The sequence below is a fragment of the Chelon labrosus genome (genome assembly GCF_963514085.1).
Source record: "Chelon labrosus genome assembly, contig: SCAFFOLD_39, whole genome shotgun sequence".
Classification (NCBI taxonomy): Eukaryota; Metazoa; Chordata; class Actinopteri; order Mugiliformes; family Mugilidae; genus Chelon; species Chelon labrosus.
In genome coordinates, this window is record NW_028181538.1 from 185,279 (window position 1) to 202,565 (window position 17,287).

The 17,287-nt window shown below is 52.1% G+C and overlaps 1 protein-coding gene across 2 annotated transcripts; it reads right to left on the bottom strand.

The window, feature by feature from the left end:
• Positions 1 to 279: 279 nt before the first annotated feature.
• On the bottom strand, positions 280 to 15,551 carry ubtfl (upstream binding transcription factor, like). 2 transcript variants are annotated; one of them, XM_084575398.1, is made up of 20 exons: positions 15,225 to 15,551; positions 14,134 to 14,226; positions 9,076 to 9,251; positions 8,884 to 8,967; positions 8,647 to 8,802; positions 8,277 to 8,341; positions 8,089 to 8,209; positions 7,040 to 7,150; positions 6,715 to 6,842; positions 6,429 to 6,570; positions 6,320 to 6,361; positions 6,132 to 6,239; positions 5,896 to 6,048; positions 5,695 to 5,805; positions 2,809 to 2,888; positions 2,455 to 2,644; positions 2,325 to 2,372; positions 846 to 983; positions 647 to 748; positions 280 to 561 (listed from the first exon to the last, which is right to left on the bottom strand). In XM_084575398.1, exons 2-20 carry the CDS (start codon positions 14,192 to 14,194, stop codon positions 487 to 489), a joined length of 2,091 nt encoding a protein of 696 aa, XP_084431524.1. In that variant the 5' UTR covers positions 14,195 to 14,226; positions 15,225 to 15,551; the 3' UTR covers positions 280 to 486. The 2 variants fall into 2 exon arrangements, with proteins under 2 accessions (XP_084431524.1, XP_084431523.1); XM_084575397.1 differs by having other exon boundaries at positions 647 to 751; positions 15,225 to 15,550.
• Positions 15,552 to 17,287: the final 1,736 nt, after the last annotated feature.

A 17,287-nucleotide genomic window follows, 5' to 3' on the forward strand; every position in this document is an offset into this window, starting at 1 on the left:
TGTATCAGGTGACGGTTTGAGAAGAAAGTTTGTTTATATTCTAAAAATCTATGAATCAAATATAAAACCTGAAACTGAACAGACTCCGCCTCTTTGTTCTGTGTGATGTCATCGGTCACATGATCAAATGACACCAGGTGAGAAAAAGTGCATTTATTTGTTTATCATTTTCTCAGGCAGGCGGCCGAACACTAACTCCGCCCTCAGCGGGAACTAACAACAACCCGCAGGCTCCGCCCCCTGCCCCTGTACAAACCCCACCCCCACCCCCACCCAAAAAAAACTCCACCCATCTGAAACATGAGTCGGATAAAAACCAACACTCGATAAAAAACTGAAACACACAGGTAACAAAACACTCCATCAGGCTCCGCCCCCTTCACAAGGTGGGTGGGAGGGGCCAGAGAGACAACCTCTCATTGGCCTGTCTTGGCAGATAAGGAGGCGTGGCTTCAACAGCCTGTCCTCTCTAATGAGAGGGCGGAGCTAGTCTGAGTCCGAGTCACTTGAGTCTTCTGAGGACGTCTGATCTTCATCGTCCTCATCTTCATCATCATCATTCTGACAAAACAACAGAAGTGACACAGATCAACCTTTAAACAGGATCCATGTTTGTACTCGGATGAATGAGTGAATAATAAATCACCTCATCGTCGTCTTCACTGTCTGTGCTTCCCGACGTCTCGTCGTCTTCGTCCGAGTCTGACGAGTCGCTCTTCTCCTCCTCCTCGTCCGAGTCAGACATGTCCTGCTGGAAGACACAGTGAGGGACAAAGCGTCTCAACACGCAGTCTGACGGACGACACGTCCACGCCCTTTGTTTTCAGTGTGTTGTTGTGCGTTACCTTGGCTCGGTACGCCATCGCCCTCTTCCCGACTGCGACTCCCGGCGGCGCCGCTCTTGAACTTCCCGCCTTCCCCTTTGCCGTCACACGGACTTTAGCTGCAGGAGCGCTACGGGCTTTAGCGGTGCTGCGACGTTTCTGATCAACAAACACACACGATCAAACCTACAGAAACTGTTAGCTTGATGCTACTAGTCATGCTGCCTAGCTAATGCTATATTAGCCTAAACTTCCCCCAGCATATACTAACGCTACCTGGGCTGGATGCCCTTTAACAGGTCAGCATTAGCCTAGACTTGCTAATGCCATGCTAGCTTTGCTCACTGTAGATGTTGTTGGATTAGCAGTAGTTTTATCTTGCTAATGCTGTGTTAGCACTAGGCTAAGGTTTGATAATAAATCATATTAGCTTAATGGTGCTAATGCCCTGAGTCATTTCTGTTAGCTTGTTAGCTTATATTGAATATCTGAGCATCGTGCTAATGTTAAAGAGTCATTTAATAAACAAAGCTGTGATTTACCATGGATAGTATAATGTAGCATTAGCCTGCTAGCATGTTAAGGTAGAGCTAGCTACAGTGCATCCGTAAAGTATTCACAGCGCTTCACTTTTTCCACATGTTATGTTACAGTCTTATCCCAAAATGGATTAAAGTCATTCATGAAGTCAAAGGAATTGTCTGTAGACGTCTGAGACAGGGTTGTGTTTAAAGGTCCCAATGAGAACAGTGGCCTCATCATCTGTAAACAGAAGAAGTTCAGAACCACCAGGACTCTTCCTGGAGCTGGCTGATCGGGGGGGAAGGGCCCTAGTCAGGGAGGTGACCAAGAGGGTTGGGGTAACTCCATGTGGTCCAGGCAGCCCGTCTGGAGTTTGTCAAACTCTGGTCTGATGAGACAAAGACTGAAGTCTTTGATGTGAATACAAGGCGTCATGTTTGGAGGAAACGGGCACTGCTCATCAGCAGGCCTATACCACCCCTACAGGGAAGCATGGTGGTGGCAGCATCATGCTGTGGGACGGGAACTCGGAGACGAGTCAGGACAGAGGGACAGAGGAACGCATCCTGGATGAAAACCTGCTCCAGAGCGCTCATGACCTCAGACTGGGCGACGGTTCATCTTCCAGCAGGACAACCTCCCTGAGCGCACAGCCATGTGGCTTCAGGACGACTCAGTGAATGAAGGAGCTGGAGAGGTGACAGGTGCGCCAAGCAAAAAGACTAGAGGCTGTAAATGTGAAAAAGGTGCATCAAAGGCTCTGAATACCTCTGTACGTATTATAACGTGATTTATTAGGTTTTTATTTTTAATAAATCTGCAAATATCTCAAAACTTTTTTCACGTTGTCATTATGGGATGTTGTGTGCATAATTTTGTGGAATAAGGCTGTAACGTAACAACATGTGTTGACAATACTGTCCGGATGCTCAGTTTGTTAGCTTAGCATGTGAACTGCTAACTGGACCCTGAACTCACCGTGGAGGAGAACTCCTTGTAGACGGCTCGATCCTGAGGAGAGAGAGACTGGAAGAGAAGAAGAAACACCATCAACACCGTCGTCTGGGCAACGACCACCGGGTGACGATGCTGCAGTCGCCGTAGTTACCTTGACCCAGGCCTCCAGCTCAGCCTTGTACTCCACCTGCTGCTCCTCCACCAGCTTCTTGTACTTGTCCTTCTGCGTCTGGCTCAGCTTCTGCCAGCGCTTCCCGATCTCCACCATCCGCTCCTTCAGGCTGAAGTGGTTCAGCTCGCCATTGGTCAGCAGCTCCTGGGAGAACATCTGGTAGCCGCTCCTATTGGAGGGAGGCAGCAGAGGGAGGGGCTTAGATCCAAACAGACCCACAATGCAACGCTCTGATGTTCCTGAGATCAACTGGCCTCTTCCTGTCGTTTCACAACGTTTGATTTATTGATTTCACGTCTGAAGTTGATCAAATAAAGAACTGATCCAACTCACACCGGAGGCTTCTTTGGCTCGCCGTCAAACTTGGGCTTCCTCTGTCCTGCAGCAGGAGTCCTCATCTCCAACAGCTCCCTCTGCAGGACAGGGGCAGGTAGAGGTCAGAGGTCAGGTAGAGGACAGGGGTCAGGTAGAGGTCGGGGGCAGGTAGAGGACAGGGGCAGGTAGAGGTCGGGGGTCAAGTAGAGGTCAGAGGTCAGGTAGAGGTCGGGGGTCAAGTAGCGGTCAGGTAGAGGTCAGGGGTCAGGTAGAGGTCGGGGGTCAGGTAGAGGACAGGGGTCAGGTAGAGGACAGGGGTCAGGTAGAGGACAGGGGTCAGGTAGAGGACAGGGGCAGGTAGAGGTCAGGGGTCAGGTAGAGGTCGGGGGCAGGTAGAGGTCAGGGGTCAGGTAGAGGACAGGGGTCAGGTAGAGGACAGAGGTCAGAGGTCAGGTAGAGGTCGGGGGTCAGGTAGAGGACAGGGGTAGGTAGAGGTCAGGGGTCAGGTAGAGGACAGGGGTCAGAGGTCAGGTAGAGGACAGGGGCAGGTAGAGGACAGGGGTCAGGTAGAGGTCAGAGGTCAGGTAGAGGTCGGGGGTCAGGTAGAGGACAGGGCTCAGGTAGAGGACAGGGGTAGGTAGAGGTCAGGGGTCAGGTAGAGGACAGGGGTCAGGCAGAGGTCAGGGGCAGGTAGAGGTCAGGGGTCAGGCAGAGGACAGGGGCAGGTAGAGGTCAGGGGTCAGGCAGAGGACAGGGGTCAGGTAGAGGTCGGGGGCAGGTAGAGGTCAGGTAGAGGTCAGGGGTCAGGTAGAGGACAGGTAGAGGACAGGGGTCAGGCAGAGGTCAGGGGCAGGTAGAGGTCAGGGGTCAGGCAGAGGACAGGGGTCAGGTAGAGGTCGGGGGCAGGTAGAGGTCAGGTAGAGGTCAGGGGTCAGGTAGAGGACAGGTAGAGGACAGGGGTCAGGTAGAGGACAGAGGTCAGGTAGAGGTCAGAGGTCAGAGGTCAGGTAGAGGTCGGGGGTCAAGTAGAGGACAGGGGCAGGTAGAGGACAGGGGCAGGTAGAGGACAGGGGTCAGGCAGAGGTCAGGGGCAGGTAGAGGTCAGGGGTCAGGCAGAGGACAGGGGTCAGGCAGAGGTCAGGGGCAGGTAGAGGTCAGGGGTCAGGCAGAGGACAGGGGTCAGGCAGAGGTCAGGGGCAGGTAGAGGTCAGGGGTCAGGCAGAGGACAGGGGTCAGGTAGAGGTCGGGGGCAGGTAGAGGTCAAGTAGAGGACAGGGGCAGGTAGAGGACAGGGGCAGGTAGAGGACAGGGGTCAGGTAGAGGTCAGAGGTCAGGTAGAGGTCGGGGGTCAGGTAGAGGACAGGGGTCAGGTAGAGGTCGGGGGCAGGTAGAGGACAGGGTCAGGGGTCAGGTAGAGGTAGGGGATCAGGTAGAGGACAGGGGCAGGTAGAGGTCAGGTAGAGGTCGGGGGTCAGGTAGAGGTCAGGTAGAGGTCGGGGGTCAGGTAGAGGACAGGGGTCAGGTAGAGGACAGGGGCAGGTAGAGGTCAGGGGTCAGGTAGAGGTCGGGGGCAGGTAGAGGTCAGGTAGAGGTCAGGGGTCAGGTAGAGGACAGGTAGAGGACAGGGGTCAGGTAGAGGACAGAGGTCAGGTAGAGGTCAGAGGTCAGAGGTCAGGTAGAGGTCGGGGGTCAGGTAGAGGACAGGGGTCAGGTAGAGGACAGGGGTAGGTAGAGGTCAGGGGTCAGGTAGAGGACAGGGGCAGGTAGAGGTCAGGTAGAGGTCGGGGGTCAGGTAGAGGACAGGGGTCAGGTAGAGGACAGGGGCAGGTAGAGGTCAGGGGTCAGGTAGAGGTCGGGGGCAGGTAGAGGTCAGGTAGAGGTCAGGGGTCAGGTAGAGGACAGGTAGAGGACAGGGGTCAGGTAGAGGACAGAGGTCAGGTAGAGGTCAGAGGTCAGAGGTCAGGTAGAGGTCGGGGGTCAGGTAGAGGACAGGGGTCAGGTAGAGGACAGGGGTAGGTAGAGGTCAGGGGTCAGGTAGAGGACAGGGGTCAGAGGTCAGGTAGAGGACAGGGGCAGGTAGAGGACAGGGGTCAGGTAGAGGTCAGAGGTCAGGTAGAGGTCGGGGGTCAGGTAGAGGACAGGGCTCAGGTAGAGGACAGGGGTAGGTAGAGGTCAGGGGTCAGGTAGAGGACAGGGGTCAGGCAGAGGTCAGGGGCAGGTAGAGGTCAGGGGTCAGGCAGAGGACAGGGGCAGGTAGAGGACAGGGGTCAGGTAGAGGTCAGGTAGAGGTCAGGTAGAGGACAGGGGCAGGTAGAGGTCAGGTAGAGGACAGGGGTCAGGTAGAGGACAGGGGTCAGGTAGAGGTCAGAGGTCAGGTAGAGGACAGGGGTAGGTAGAGGTCAGGGGTCAGGTAGAGGACAGGGGTCAGGCAGAGGTCAGGGGCAGGTAGAGGTCAGGGGTCAGGCAGAGGACAGGGGCAGGTAGAGGACAGGGGTCAGGTAGAGGTCAGGTAGAGGTCAGGTAGAGGACAGGGGCAGGTAGAGGTCAGGTAGAGGACAGGGGTCAGGTAGAGGACAGGGGTCAGGTAGAGGTCAGAGGTCAGGTAGAGGACAGGGGTCAGGTAGAGGACAGGGGTCAGGTAGAGGTCAGAGGTCAGAGGTCAGGTAGAGGACAGGGGTCAGGTAGAGGTCAGAGGTCAGGTAGAGGTCAGAGGTCAGGGGTCAGGCAGAGGTCAGGGGTCAGGCAGAGGTCAGTGGGAGGTTCAGGTGAGACAGATGACGACTAAGTGACCATACTAGTTAAACAGCGTCTCTTCCTACAGGATTCATTAGGAGAGAACTGTTCTCTGATTGGCTACAGCCCGGCTGGTAGTGGGCGGAGTCAGTGTGTCTGTCTGTACTTCACCTCATAACGCTTCTGGTCCTCCGCGGCCTTCTTGATCCAAGGGATCTTCTCCTTCTTCTCCATTGACTTCCAGGCCGCCTCCATGGCAACCTGAGCCTTCCTGCGGTCGCTCTGCGGGCCGGGTCACGTGACCAGAGACGGGTTAAAACAGGAAGTAACAGCGAGGTATAAAAACAGAGCTGTGTTGTTGGCGGAGCTCACTCTGTATTTAGCCAGGTAGTCTCCGATCACGCTGTGCTGCCACATCTCCTCTGCTGTCTTTGGCGTCTCTGGAAGCTTCGCCGTCTTCTTCCCGTCCCGTTTGTCTTTTGTCGCTCCGGCCCACGTCTCTGGCTCCGCCTCCCGACTACGATCCTGAACACAAACAAACATGGATGCTGTCAGACAGCACAGAGACAGCACAGGACAGACAGGAGAAGAAGGACGTCTTCTCAGACCTTCACTGACGGAGACTTGGCTCTGTGGGGGCTGGAGGCCACGCCCACCTTGGACCCGCCCAGTTTTTCCTCCGTCATCACTCTGTCTCGTTCCTCCTCTGGAAGACTCTGAAAAAATAGACACTCCGTCAACTCTTTCTTTATCAGAGTCAGGTCAGGTTACGATGTGGAGTCCGACGTGGTCTCACCTCCAGGAACCTCTGCAGGTCCACGTCGTACTGCTTCTTTCTCTGTGAAGACACAAACGTTAGCGAGCAGCAGCAGACCGAAGCTGAGCGCTGACGTCCTCATACCAACCTGCTCACAGCGCTTCTGAAACATGTCCTTCTCTTTCTGTGTCATCATCTTCCACTGTTTGCTGCAGAGAACCATCCTCTCTGTGCTCGGGACGTCCTTCATGTTGACCATCAGCTCAGCGCAGTACAGAGAGTAACCGTTACTGTGACACACGTCAACACAGTTAGCCTCCGCTCTGGAGCTAGCTCGGTAGCTTGTTAGCACCTTAAACATTTGCTCTTTGTTTGTTAGCATGCTAGCATCTTGCTTTCATTAGCGTTCGTCAACTGACTAAATTAAGACTTACGGAGGTGGTTTTGTCGGCCGTCCGTCAAACTTGTCCTTTAGTTGTCTCTCAGCTTTGGTGAGGACAGACCGAACGTGATCGTCTGAGTTCACATCTGGATGAGCCTCATGGTACGCTCTCATGCTGTCCTGAAAAACAGAGTCCAGCCATCAAACCCTGGACCAACGCCTGGACCAACGCCTGGACCAACGCCTGGACCAACGCCTGGACCAACGTGGAGCCAGATTTGAGACTCTGACCCAGTCCAGATCATCTGGTTTCAAGCGCTCCACATGGACTGATCTGGTTTGTGTGCGGTTCAGTCTGGTTCTGACTGGTCTGGTACCTCATAGTCCTTCTGGAGCTCCAGGGCCTTGCTGATCCACTTGAGTCTCCTCTTGTCGGACAGTTGGGACCACTGTCTCCTCAGAGCCTCCTTCAGCTCCTTCTGACTGACCTGGAACAGAGATACAGTGAAGGTCTGGTCTAGACCAGGATTCTGACCCGCTGTGTCGTAGTATTTGTGCTGTACTAGTACCAGCTGTGTAGCTCTAGTTGTGTAGTACTACTCGTGTTGTACTAGTTGTGCAGTGGTTGTCTAGAGCTCTGGTAGCTGACGTCACAACACGACATATTGGCAGGAAAGAGCGTTTTGCGTTTTGCTAATCTGTTGACAACTGAGAGCAACTAACTAACTCGTCCTTGTACCAGTCACATCCAAAAATGGTCGACAGCTGTTGTGTCCCAGGACGTCAGAACAGTGTGGGACAAGCAAAGAGGACATCATTTTAAAGGATTCCCAAAGAGACTGTAGATGTATTTCACTGCAATAAAACACTGAAGAAGCAGGAACCATCAAACGGGTTTCACGTTCTATCAGGGACAGAATCCAGCGTTGTCCAAGGGTCTGGTTTGTTCAACATGTTTCTAACACGACGTCCAACAGATTTCTGTTCTGTTAGGTTAATGTTGATAACGTGGATTAGAAACAAACGGTTCAGCACTAAAACTGCTCTCGGTGAGACTCAGGATCAAACAGTTGTAGTTGTAGTTGTGTTACTGTCATGAATCCTTCAGTGTTTGCTTTCACTCTCTGAGCAGGACCAAGGAAAGTTAATGAGGTAGCTGTCCTATATGTCCTATATGTCCTATATGTCCTATATGTCCTATATGTCCTGGTTCTGCAGGTCAGGGACATGTTCATGGCGCCGGCTGATTCACTGCTCAGTAAACTCAGACCTGGTTCACGTTAAGGTCTTGATCTGTTCCCAGTAAACTCTGACGGCCTGAACTCTTTCCTGCCAATATGGCGGCGTCCACAAAACGAGTCACGGGACGTCCCGAGCTCTGTACAACCAGTTGTGTGGCTCTAGTTGTGTAGTACTAGTTGTGTACCTCTGGGTGCAGCTTCATGTAGGTCTTCTTCTCGTGGTTGTACCACAGCTGTTGAGGGGTCTTGGGTTTCTCCGGCAGGTCCGACTTCTTCCTCTCCTCTATCAGCTCTGGATGCTCCTCCCTGCAAGTTAACTGACATTAGCCACATGCTAACAGCTAACAGGAAGTTAGCTTCAATGTGAACTCACTTGAATCGAGCCATGTTCTTCTCAAACTCTTCTTTCTCTCGCTGGAACTCTGTGATGTACTTTTGCTGCAGAACAAATGAAACTGGTCAGAGCAGGAGTTCTGGACCTGGGGGTTCAATTCAATTCAATTCAATTTTATTTATATAGCGTCAATAACAAAACAAATCGTCTCAAGACGCTTTACAAAAACCCGGCCTGAAACCCCCAGAGCAAGCCTGAAGGCAACGGTGGCAGGAAAAACTCCCTTTTAACAGGAAGAAACCTCGAGCAGAACCAGAACCAGAACCAGCTCATATGGAGGAACCCATCTGCCTAAGGCCAGCCGGGTATACAGGGTTCTGGACTAGTCTGGTCCTGGACGGTTTCTCACCTTCTTCTTTTCGGGCAGCTCCTTGTACTTCTTGGACAGGATCTTGGTCAGGTCCAGGTTGCTCATCTCTGGGTGGATTTTGGCGTATTTGGCTCGTTTCTCCATGAAGAAGCGAAAGTACGGAGTCAGAGGCTTCTTCGGGAAATCTGGGTGAGTCTGGGACAAAGGTCAAAGGTCAGAGGTTAGACGATAGAGGACAGGGGACAGGGGACAGAGGACGGTACTGATCCGTCTCACCTTCAGCTTCTTGCCTTTGTACGGGTTCTTCACAAACTCGATGGCGTCTACGATCAGCTCCGTCATCGTTCGGTACTTCCTCACCTGAAACATGAAATCCTCCCGTTACCAAGGAAACAGTCTGAAGGTTGTCATGGTTAGTCGCCGCGGCGGCGTTGGCGGCGTTGGCGGCGGCGGCGGCGGTGGTCGTACCTCTGACGAAACTTTCTGCCACTTCTGGCGACACATGTCTCCGGTGAAGCTGCCGAAACAAACTTTGTCCCAGTCGAAGTGAGACTCTGTGGTTTTATACTTCATGCCGTCGGCGTCCGGCAGGAGACACCGAATCCTCTCCAGCAACATGAGACAGTCCTCCTTAGTCCAGTCATCTGAGGAGAGGACAACCAGAGACATGTTGACATCCAGAGACACCAGAGACACGTCGACAACCAGAGACATGTTGACAACCAGAGAGATGTTGACAACCAGAGACACGTCGACAACCAGAGACATGTTGACAACCAGAGACACCAGAGACACGTCGACAACCAGAGACATGTTGACAACCAGAGACACCAGAGACACCAGAGACACGTCAACAACCAGAGACATGTTGACAACTAGACACACGTCGACAACCAGAGACACGTCGACAACCAAAGACACCAGAGACATGTCAATACCAGAGACACCAGAGACACGTCGACAACCAGAGACATGTCGACAACCAGAGACACCAGAGACATGTCAACACCAGAGACACCAGAGACACGTCCACAACCAGAGACACCAGAGACACGTCGACAACCAGAGACATGTTGACAACCAGAGACACGTCAACACCAGAGACACCAGAGACACGTCGACAACCAGAGACATGTTGACAACCAGAGACATGTCAACACCAGAGACACCAGAGACACGCTGACAACCAGAGACACCAGACACACGTCGACAACCAGAGACACCAGAGACACGTCGACAACCAGAGACACCAGAGACACGTCGACAACCAGAGACATGTTGACAACCAGAGACACCAGAGACACGTCAACAACCAGAGACCTGTTGACAACCAGAGACATGTCAACACCAGAGACACGTTGACAACCAGACACACGTCGACAACCAAAGACACGTTGACAACCAGAGACACCAGAGACATGTCAATACCAGAGACACGTCAACAACCAGGAACACGTCAACAACCAGGGACAGGTCGACAACCAGAAACACCAGAGACATGTCAACACGAGAGACACGTCGACAACCAGGGACGCGTCTACAACCAGGGACGCGTCTACAACCAGAGACACGTCTACAACCAGAGACACCAGAGACACGTCAACAACCAGAGACACGTCGACAACCAGGGACAATGTCAACAACCAGACACGTTGACAACCATGGACACCAGAGACACGTCAACAACCAGAGACACGTCGACAACCAGGGACACGTCAACAACCAGACAAGTTGACAACCATGGACACTAGAGACACGTCTACAACCAGGGACACGTCGACAACCAGGGACACGTCTGCAACCAGAGACACGTCGACAACCAGACACGTTGACAACCATGGACACTAGAGACACGTCTACAACCACGGACACGTCGACAACCAGAGACACGTCGACAACCAGGGACACGTCTACAACCAGGGACACGTCTACAACCAGGGACACGTCTACAACCAGAGACACCAGAGACACGTCAACAACCAGAGACACGTCGACAACCAGGGACACGTCAACAACCAGACACGTTGACAACCATGGATACCAGAGACACGTCAACAACCAGAGACACGTCGACAACCAGGGACACGTCAACAACCAGACACGTTGACAACCATGGACACCAGAGACACGTCTACAACCAGAGACACCAGAGACACGTCAACAACCAGAGACACGTCGACAACCAGGGACACGTCTACAACCAGAGACACGTCTACAACCAGAGACACCAGAGACACGTCGACAACCAGAGACGCGTCGACAACCAGGGACGCGTCTACAACCAGGGACGCGTCCACAACCAGGGACGCGTCTACAACCAGAGACACATCTACAACCAGAGACACGTCTACAACCATGGACACCAGAGACACGTCAACAACCAGAGACACGTCAACAACCAGGGACACGTCGACAACCAGGGACACGTCAACAACCAGACACGTCTACAACCATGGACACTAGAGACACGTCTACAACCAGGGACACGTCTACAACCAGGGACACCAGAGACACGTCGACAACCAGAGACACCAGAGACACGTCTACACGTCTACAACCAGAGACACGTTGACAACCATGGACACCAGAGACACGTCTACAACCAGGGACACGTCTACAACCAGGGACACGTCTACAACCAGAGACACCAGAGACACCAGAGACACGTTGACAACCAGAGACACCAGAGACACGTCGACAACCAGGGACACGTCGACAACCAGAGACACGTCGACAACCAGGGACACGTCTACAACCAGGGACGCGTCTACAACCAGAGACACGTCTACAACCAGAGACACGTCTACAACCATGGACACCAGAGACACGTCAACAACCAGAGACACGTCGACAACCAGGGACACATCTACAACCAGACACGTTGACAACCATGGACACCAGAGACACGTCAACAACCAGAGACACGTCGACAACCAGGGACACGTCAACAACCAGACACGTTGACAACCATGGACACTAGAGACACGTCAACAACCAGAGACACGTCGACAACCAGGGACACATCTACAACCAGACACGTTGACAACCATGGACACTAGAGACACGTCTACAACCAGAGACACCAGAGACACGTCAACAACCAGAGACACGTTGACAACCATGGACACCAGAGACACGTCAACAACCAGAGACACGTCGACAACCAGGGACACATCTACAACCAGACACGTCTACAACCAGAGACACTAGAGACACGTCTACAACCAGACACGTCTACAACCATGGACACTAGAGACACGTCTACAACCAGGGACACGTCTACAACCAGGGACGCGTCTACAACCAGACACGTCTACAACCATGAACACCAGAGACACGTCAACAACCAGGGACACGTCAACAACCAGACACGTTGACAACCATGGACACTAGAGACACGTCTACAACCAGAGACACCAGAGACACGTCGACAACCAGGGACACGTCAACAACCAGACACGTTGACAACCATGGACACTAGAGACACGTCTACAACCAGAGACACCAGAGACACGTCAACAACCAGAGACACGTCGACAACCAGGGACACGTCGACAACCAGGGACACGTCTACAACCAGAGACACCAGAGACACGTCGACAACCAGGGACGCGTCTACAACCAGAGACACGTCTACAACCATGGACACGTCGACAACCAGGGACACATCTACAACCAGACACGTTGACAACCATGGACACCAGAGACACGTCTACAACCAGGGACACGTCTACAACCAGGGACACGTCAACAACCAGAGACACGTTGACAACCATGGACACCAGAGACACGTCAACAACCAGAGACACGTCGACAACCAGGGACACATCTACAACCAGACACGTCTACAACCAGAGACACTAGAGACACGTCTACAACCAGACACGTCTACAACCATGGACACTAGAGACACGTCTACAACCAGGGACACGTCTACAACCAGGGACGCGTCTACAACCAGAGACGCGTCTACAACCATGAACACCAGAGACACGTCAACAACCAGAGACACGTCCACAACCAGAGACACGTCCACAACCAGGGACACATCTACAACCAGACACGTTGACAACCATGGACACCAGAGACACGTCAACAACCAGAGACACATCTACAACCTTGAACACCAGAGACACGTCAACAACCAGAGACACGTCCACAACCAGGGACACATCTACAACCAGACACGTTGACAACGTTTAGTCAGATATGTGTATCTATGACAGATGTATGTTTATCTTGCTGTTCTCTTCTCTCTTTCTTCTGTCTGTACCCGGCTGGCCTTAGGCAGATGGGTTCCTCCATATGAGCTGGTTCTGGTTCTGGTTCTGCTCGAGGTTTCTTCCTGTTAAAAGGGAGTTTTTCCTGCCACCGTTGCCTTCAGGCTGCTCTGGGGGTTTCAGGCCGGGTTTTTGTAAAGCGTCTTGAGACAATTTGTATTGTTATTGACGCTATATAAATAAAATTGAATTGAATTGAACCATGGACACCAGAGACACGTCAACAACCAGAGACACGTCGACAACCAGGGACACGTCAACAACCAGACACGTCTACAACCATGGACACTAGAGACACGTCTACAACCAGGGACACGTCTACAACCAGACACGTTGACAACCATGGACACTAGAGACACGTCTACAACCATGGACACCAGAGACACGTCAACAACCAGAGACACGTCGACAACCAGGGACACATCTACAACCAGACACGTTGACAACCATGGACACCAGAGACACGTCAACAACCAGAGACACGTCGACAACCAGGGACACGTCAACAACCAGACACGTTGACAACCATGGACACTAGAGACACGTCTACAACCAGAGACACCAGAGACACGTCAACAACCAGAGACACGTCGACAACCAGGGACACGTCAACAACCAGACACGTCTACAACCATGGACACTAGAGACACGTCTACAACCAGGGACACGTCTACAACCAGACACGTTGACAACCATGGACACTAGAGACACGTCTACAACCAGAGACACCAGAGACACGTCAACAACCAGAGACACGTCAACAACCAGGGACACGTCAACAACCAGACATGTCTACAACCATGGACACTAGAGACACGTCTACAACCAGAGACACGTCGACAACCAGGGACACGTCGACAACCAGACACGTTGACAACCATGGACACTAGAGACACGTCTACAACCAGAGACACCAGAGACACGTCGACAACCAGGGACACGTCAACAACCAGACACGTTGACAACCATGGACACTAGAGACACGTCTACAACCAGACACGTCTACAACCAGAGACACGTCGACAACCAGGGACACGTCGACAACCATGGACACTAGAGACACGTCTACAACCAGAGACACCAGAGACACGTCGACAACCAGGGACACGTCAACAACCAGACACGTTGACAACCATGGACACTAGAGACACGTCTACAACCAGACACGTTGACAACCATGGACACTAGAGACACGTCTACAACCAGGGACACGTCTACAACCAGAGACACGTATCAGGTGAGTTACCTGGTTCGGTCTTGATCCTGGAGCTCTGAGCCGTAGAGACGCTGCTGCTGCTTCCGTTCATCCTACAGCCACTGATGGAGAAGACTCCGCCCCCTGAACACATTAGAAACACCTGAACACACCTGTAGTCAGTTTATTGATCACTGCTAAAAATGGTTGTGAATGTTTTATTGGATGCGTCTCTACGTTTGTTATAAGCAGAATTTAAATTTAATTAACAGTTAAACTCAGAACGAATCATTTTATAAAGGAGATAAATCATCGGGACGCTCGGACCCCCGCTGCCCGGTCCAGGTGACCTTTCACCGGCTGTGGATGCCAGCACGTCCCGCTGAGAAGGTCAAACCCGGGGCTAGGAGCAGCAGATCTATGTTGTCTAGATCTATGCTGCTCCACCAGAGTCCGTTCAAAAAATAGTGACTTTAAGGGGGAACAGCTGCGGTTCATCAGGAATTCAGATAAAATAATAAAAACGAGCTTTTTGAGAGAATCAAACATTAACGTCTGAACTTCCACTGAACACGTTTACGTCCTGATTACCGATCCTCTCCGATCAGTCGGGTCTGAACAGCGGAGTCGGCGGAAAGTCACCGGGGTCGTTGTTACCGGAGAGCAGCGGGCCGTCTGGCTCCAGCTGCCCGGTAATGGCGCCCGTCCTCCGGCAGGAGTCAGCACGTAGCTTCCGCTGCCACGGAGCGAGACGACGCAGGAGGTTTGAGGTAAAAAGATGAAAACGAGATAAACCAAAAGTCAAACGAGGCGAATGAACGCGGAGCTGCCCCCGGAGAGAAAGGCGGACACGTGGAGCCGATAATCGCATTATTTAAAAAAAATACCAAAACGGTAAAAACCGTCGACAGCACAGAGATAATTATTGTTTTGTTTATATTATCTGTGTTGCTGGACTGGTCTGCAGGGATCGGGTTCTCCGGTTAACTGCTGGCTTGTCTTATTTCGGGGCTGAGCGGAGGGCCGAGCCGCGGCTGCCCCACAAGCCTCCACTGCGAAGCCGCCATGAATGTTTTGGAGACTCGGGGACAAACGAGAAGAAAACCCCAGAAATCTGCTTCAAAACGTGGCGTACTGCTCACCTGCTGGTTCAGACAGAAACCCGGGGTCTTCCCGCACACCTCGGCGGTCGTTCGGGTTCTGGAGGTACTTTCAAAGTATGTTTTTTTCGGCCGCAAACCCCGGGGAGTCAGGTCCAAACGAATCCGACAAAAGGAGCGTCTAGTCCGGTATGAAACTCCGCCCAGCGCCGCAGGGGGAGGAACTCCGGGGGAAAGCATGAGGACAAAGGCGGAGGATGAAACCAGAGACAGCGGCTAAAGCTGCAGCCAAGCCCGCTGGAGCTGCTCGACGTGTCCCACTATAATAACAGTTTACTGTCATTTACACAGACTGGCTCCTAGACCCCCGCCCGGACTCTGCTCCACATGCTCAACCGGCGGGGAGACGGAGCACCGGGACCCGGAGACCAGCTGCTGATGCTGCCGCTTGGAGGAGGGCGCTGCCCGGAGCTCCGGGCCCCGAGAGGAGGAACCGGAGGACGCAGAGAGTCATCGGGTCTGGCAGCGGCTCGGGACTCCGTCCCCGGCCTCATGCGGTGCGCGTCAGCGGCGGCATCCCGCGGAGGAGACCCGGTCCCCCGGTCCGAGCTCCACCAGTCACCGAGAGGTCTGATCGATTACTGATCGACCAGAGGCTGATTCAGAACTTAACTTAATAAATGAATGAATCAGTGAGGGGCCCCTGAGGGCCAGACTTCAGGGGCCCCTCACTGAAGTATTACCCACAGTTCACAGCGCTGTGACGTCAAACATGTTCACAGAAGACGAATGATTAATAACTGATTAATAACTGATTAATAACTGATTAATAACTGATCAATAACTGATCAATAACTGATCAATAACTGATTAATAACTGATTAATAACTGATCAATGCAGCGGCCTGAAGGTGAGTGATGAGGTCACTGTGTCGTCAAGGAAACCACACATGGCGCAAACACCCTTTTAACAGCAGCACTCTGACGTCATTGTTCAGGTGAATGTGACATCATTATTTAATTATGTCAGGTGTTATAACTGATTCTTTAAACGTGGCCCTTAAATCATAGAATAGAACAGAATAGAACAGGACTTATTTCTATTTCTTTTCAGTATTATATTAACTGGCATCTTTAACTTTACTGTACATCATTCTCTAGTAGTTTCAGTAACCATATGTTCTTTTATCTACAAATCATAATCTGTTTTTATTATTATTATTTTGTATTTTAATTTATTTTATGTTATAATTATTTTATTTTTTGTCATTTATATTTTTGTTTTTATTACTTTATATATTTTATTTCTGTGAGCACCTTGGGTCAATTACATTGCGTTTAAGTGTGCTATATAAATAAACGTGACTTGACTTGAGAGCAGAGCAGAGCAGAGCAGAGCAGAATAGAATAGAATAGAATAGAATAGAGCAGAACAGAGCAGAGCAGAGCAGAGCAGAATAGAATAGAACAGAGCAGAACGTCTGTATTGTCATTTTACCACATGAAGCTGACCCCAGGTCTCTCAGGTGCCGTGAAGGTAAAGGAATAAATACATATGTACTAAATATAAAACACTAACATGACACAACCTGTTCACACATAAGAAGAAGTCACTGTTATTACACATCACATGAAATTATTGCACATTATTATTTCTTTAATGTTGAGTTGTTCAGTGATTCTGGTTCTTGTCTAGAATCCGTTCCTTAGTCTGGGTTAGGGTCTGGGTTAGGGTCTGGGTCTGGGTCAGGGTCTGGGTCTGGGTCTGGGTCTGGGTCAGGGTCAGGGTCTGGGTCTGGGTTAGGGTCTGGGTTAGGGTCAGGGTCTGGGTCTGGGTCAGGGTCAGGGTCAGGGTCTGGGTCAGGGTCAGGGTCAGGGTCTGGGTCTGGGTCAGGGTCTGGGTTAGGGTCAGGGTCTGGGTCTGGGTCAGGGTCAGGGTCTGGGTCAGGGTCTGGGTCTGGGTCAGGGTCTGGGTCTGGGTCTGGGTTAGGGTCAGGGTCTGGGTCTGGGTCAGGGTCTGGGTCTGGGTCAGGGTCTGGGTCAGGGTCAGGGTTAGGGTCAGGGTCAGGGTCTGGGTCAGGGTCTGGGTTAGGGTCAGGGTCTGG

Excerpts from the sequence above, each read along its gene's own strand:
- ubtfl (XM_084575397.1), bottom strand. The coding sequence starts at position 14,194 with ATGAACGGAAGCAGCAGCAGCGTCTCTACGGCTCAGAGCTCCAGGATC. Across the intron at positions 6,843-7,039 it reads AGCTCCAGAAGGACTATGAG|GACAGCATGAGAGCGTACCA; the intron begins GTACCAGACCAG and ends TCTGTTTTTCAG. Across the intron at positions 6,240-6,319 it reads ACCTGCAGAGGTTCCTGGAG|AGTCTTCCAGAGGAGGAACG; the intron begins GTGAGACCACGT and ends CTATTTTTTCAG.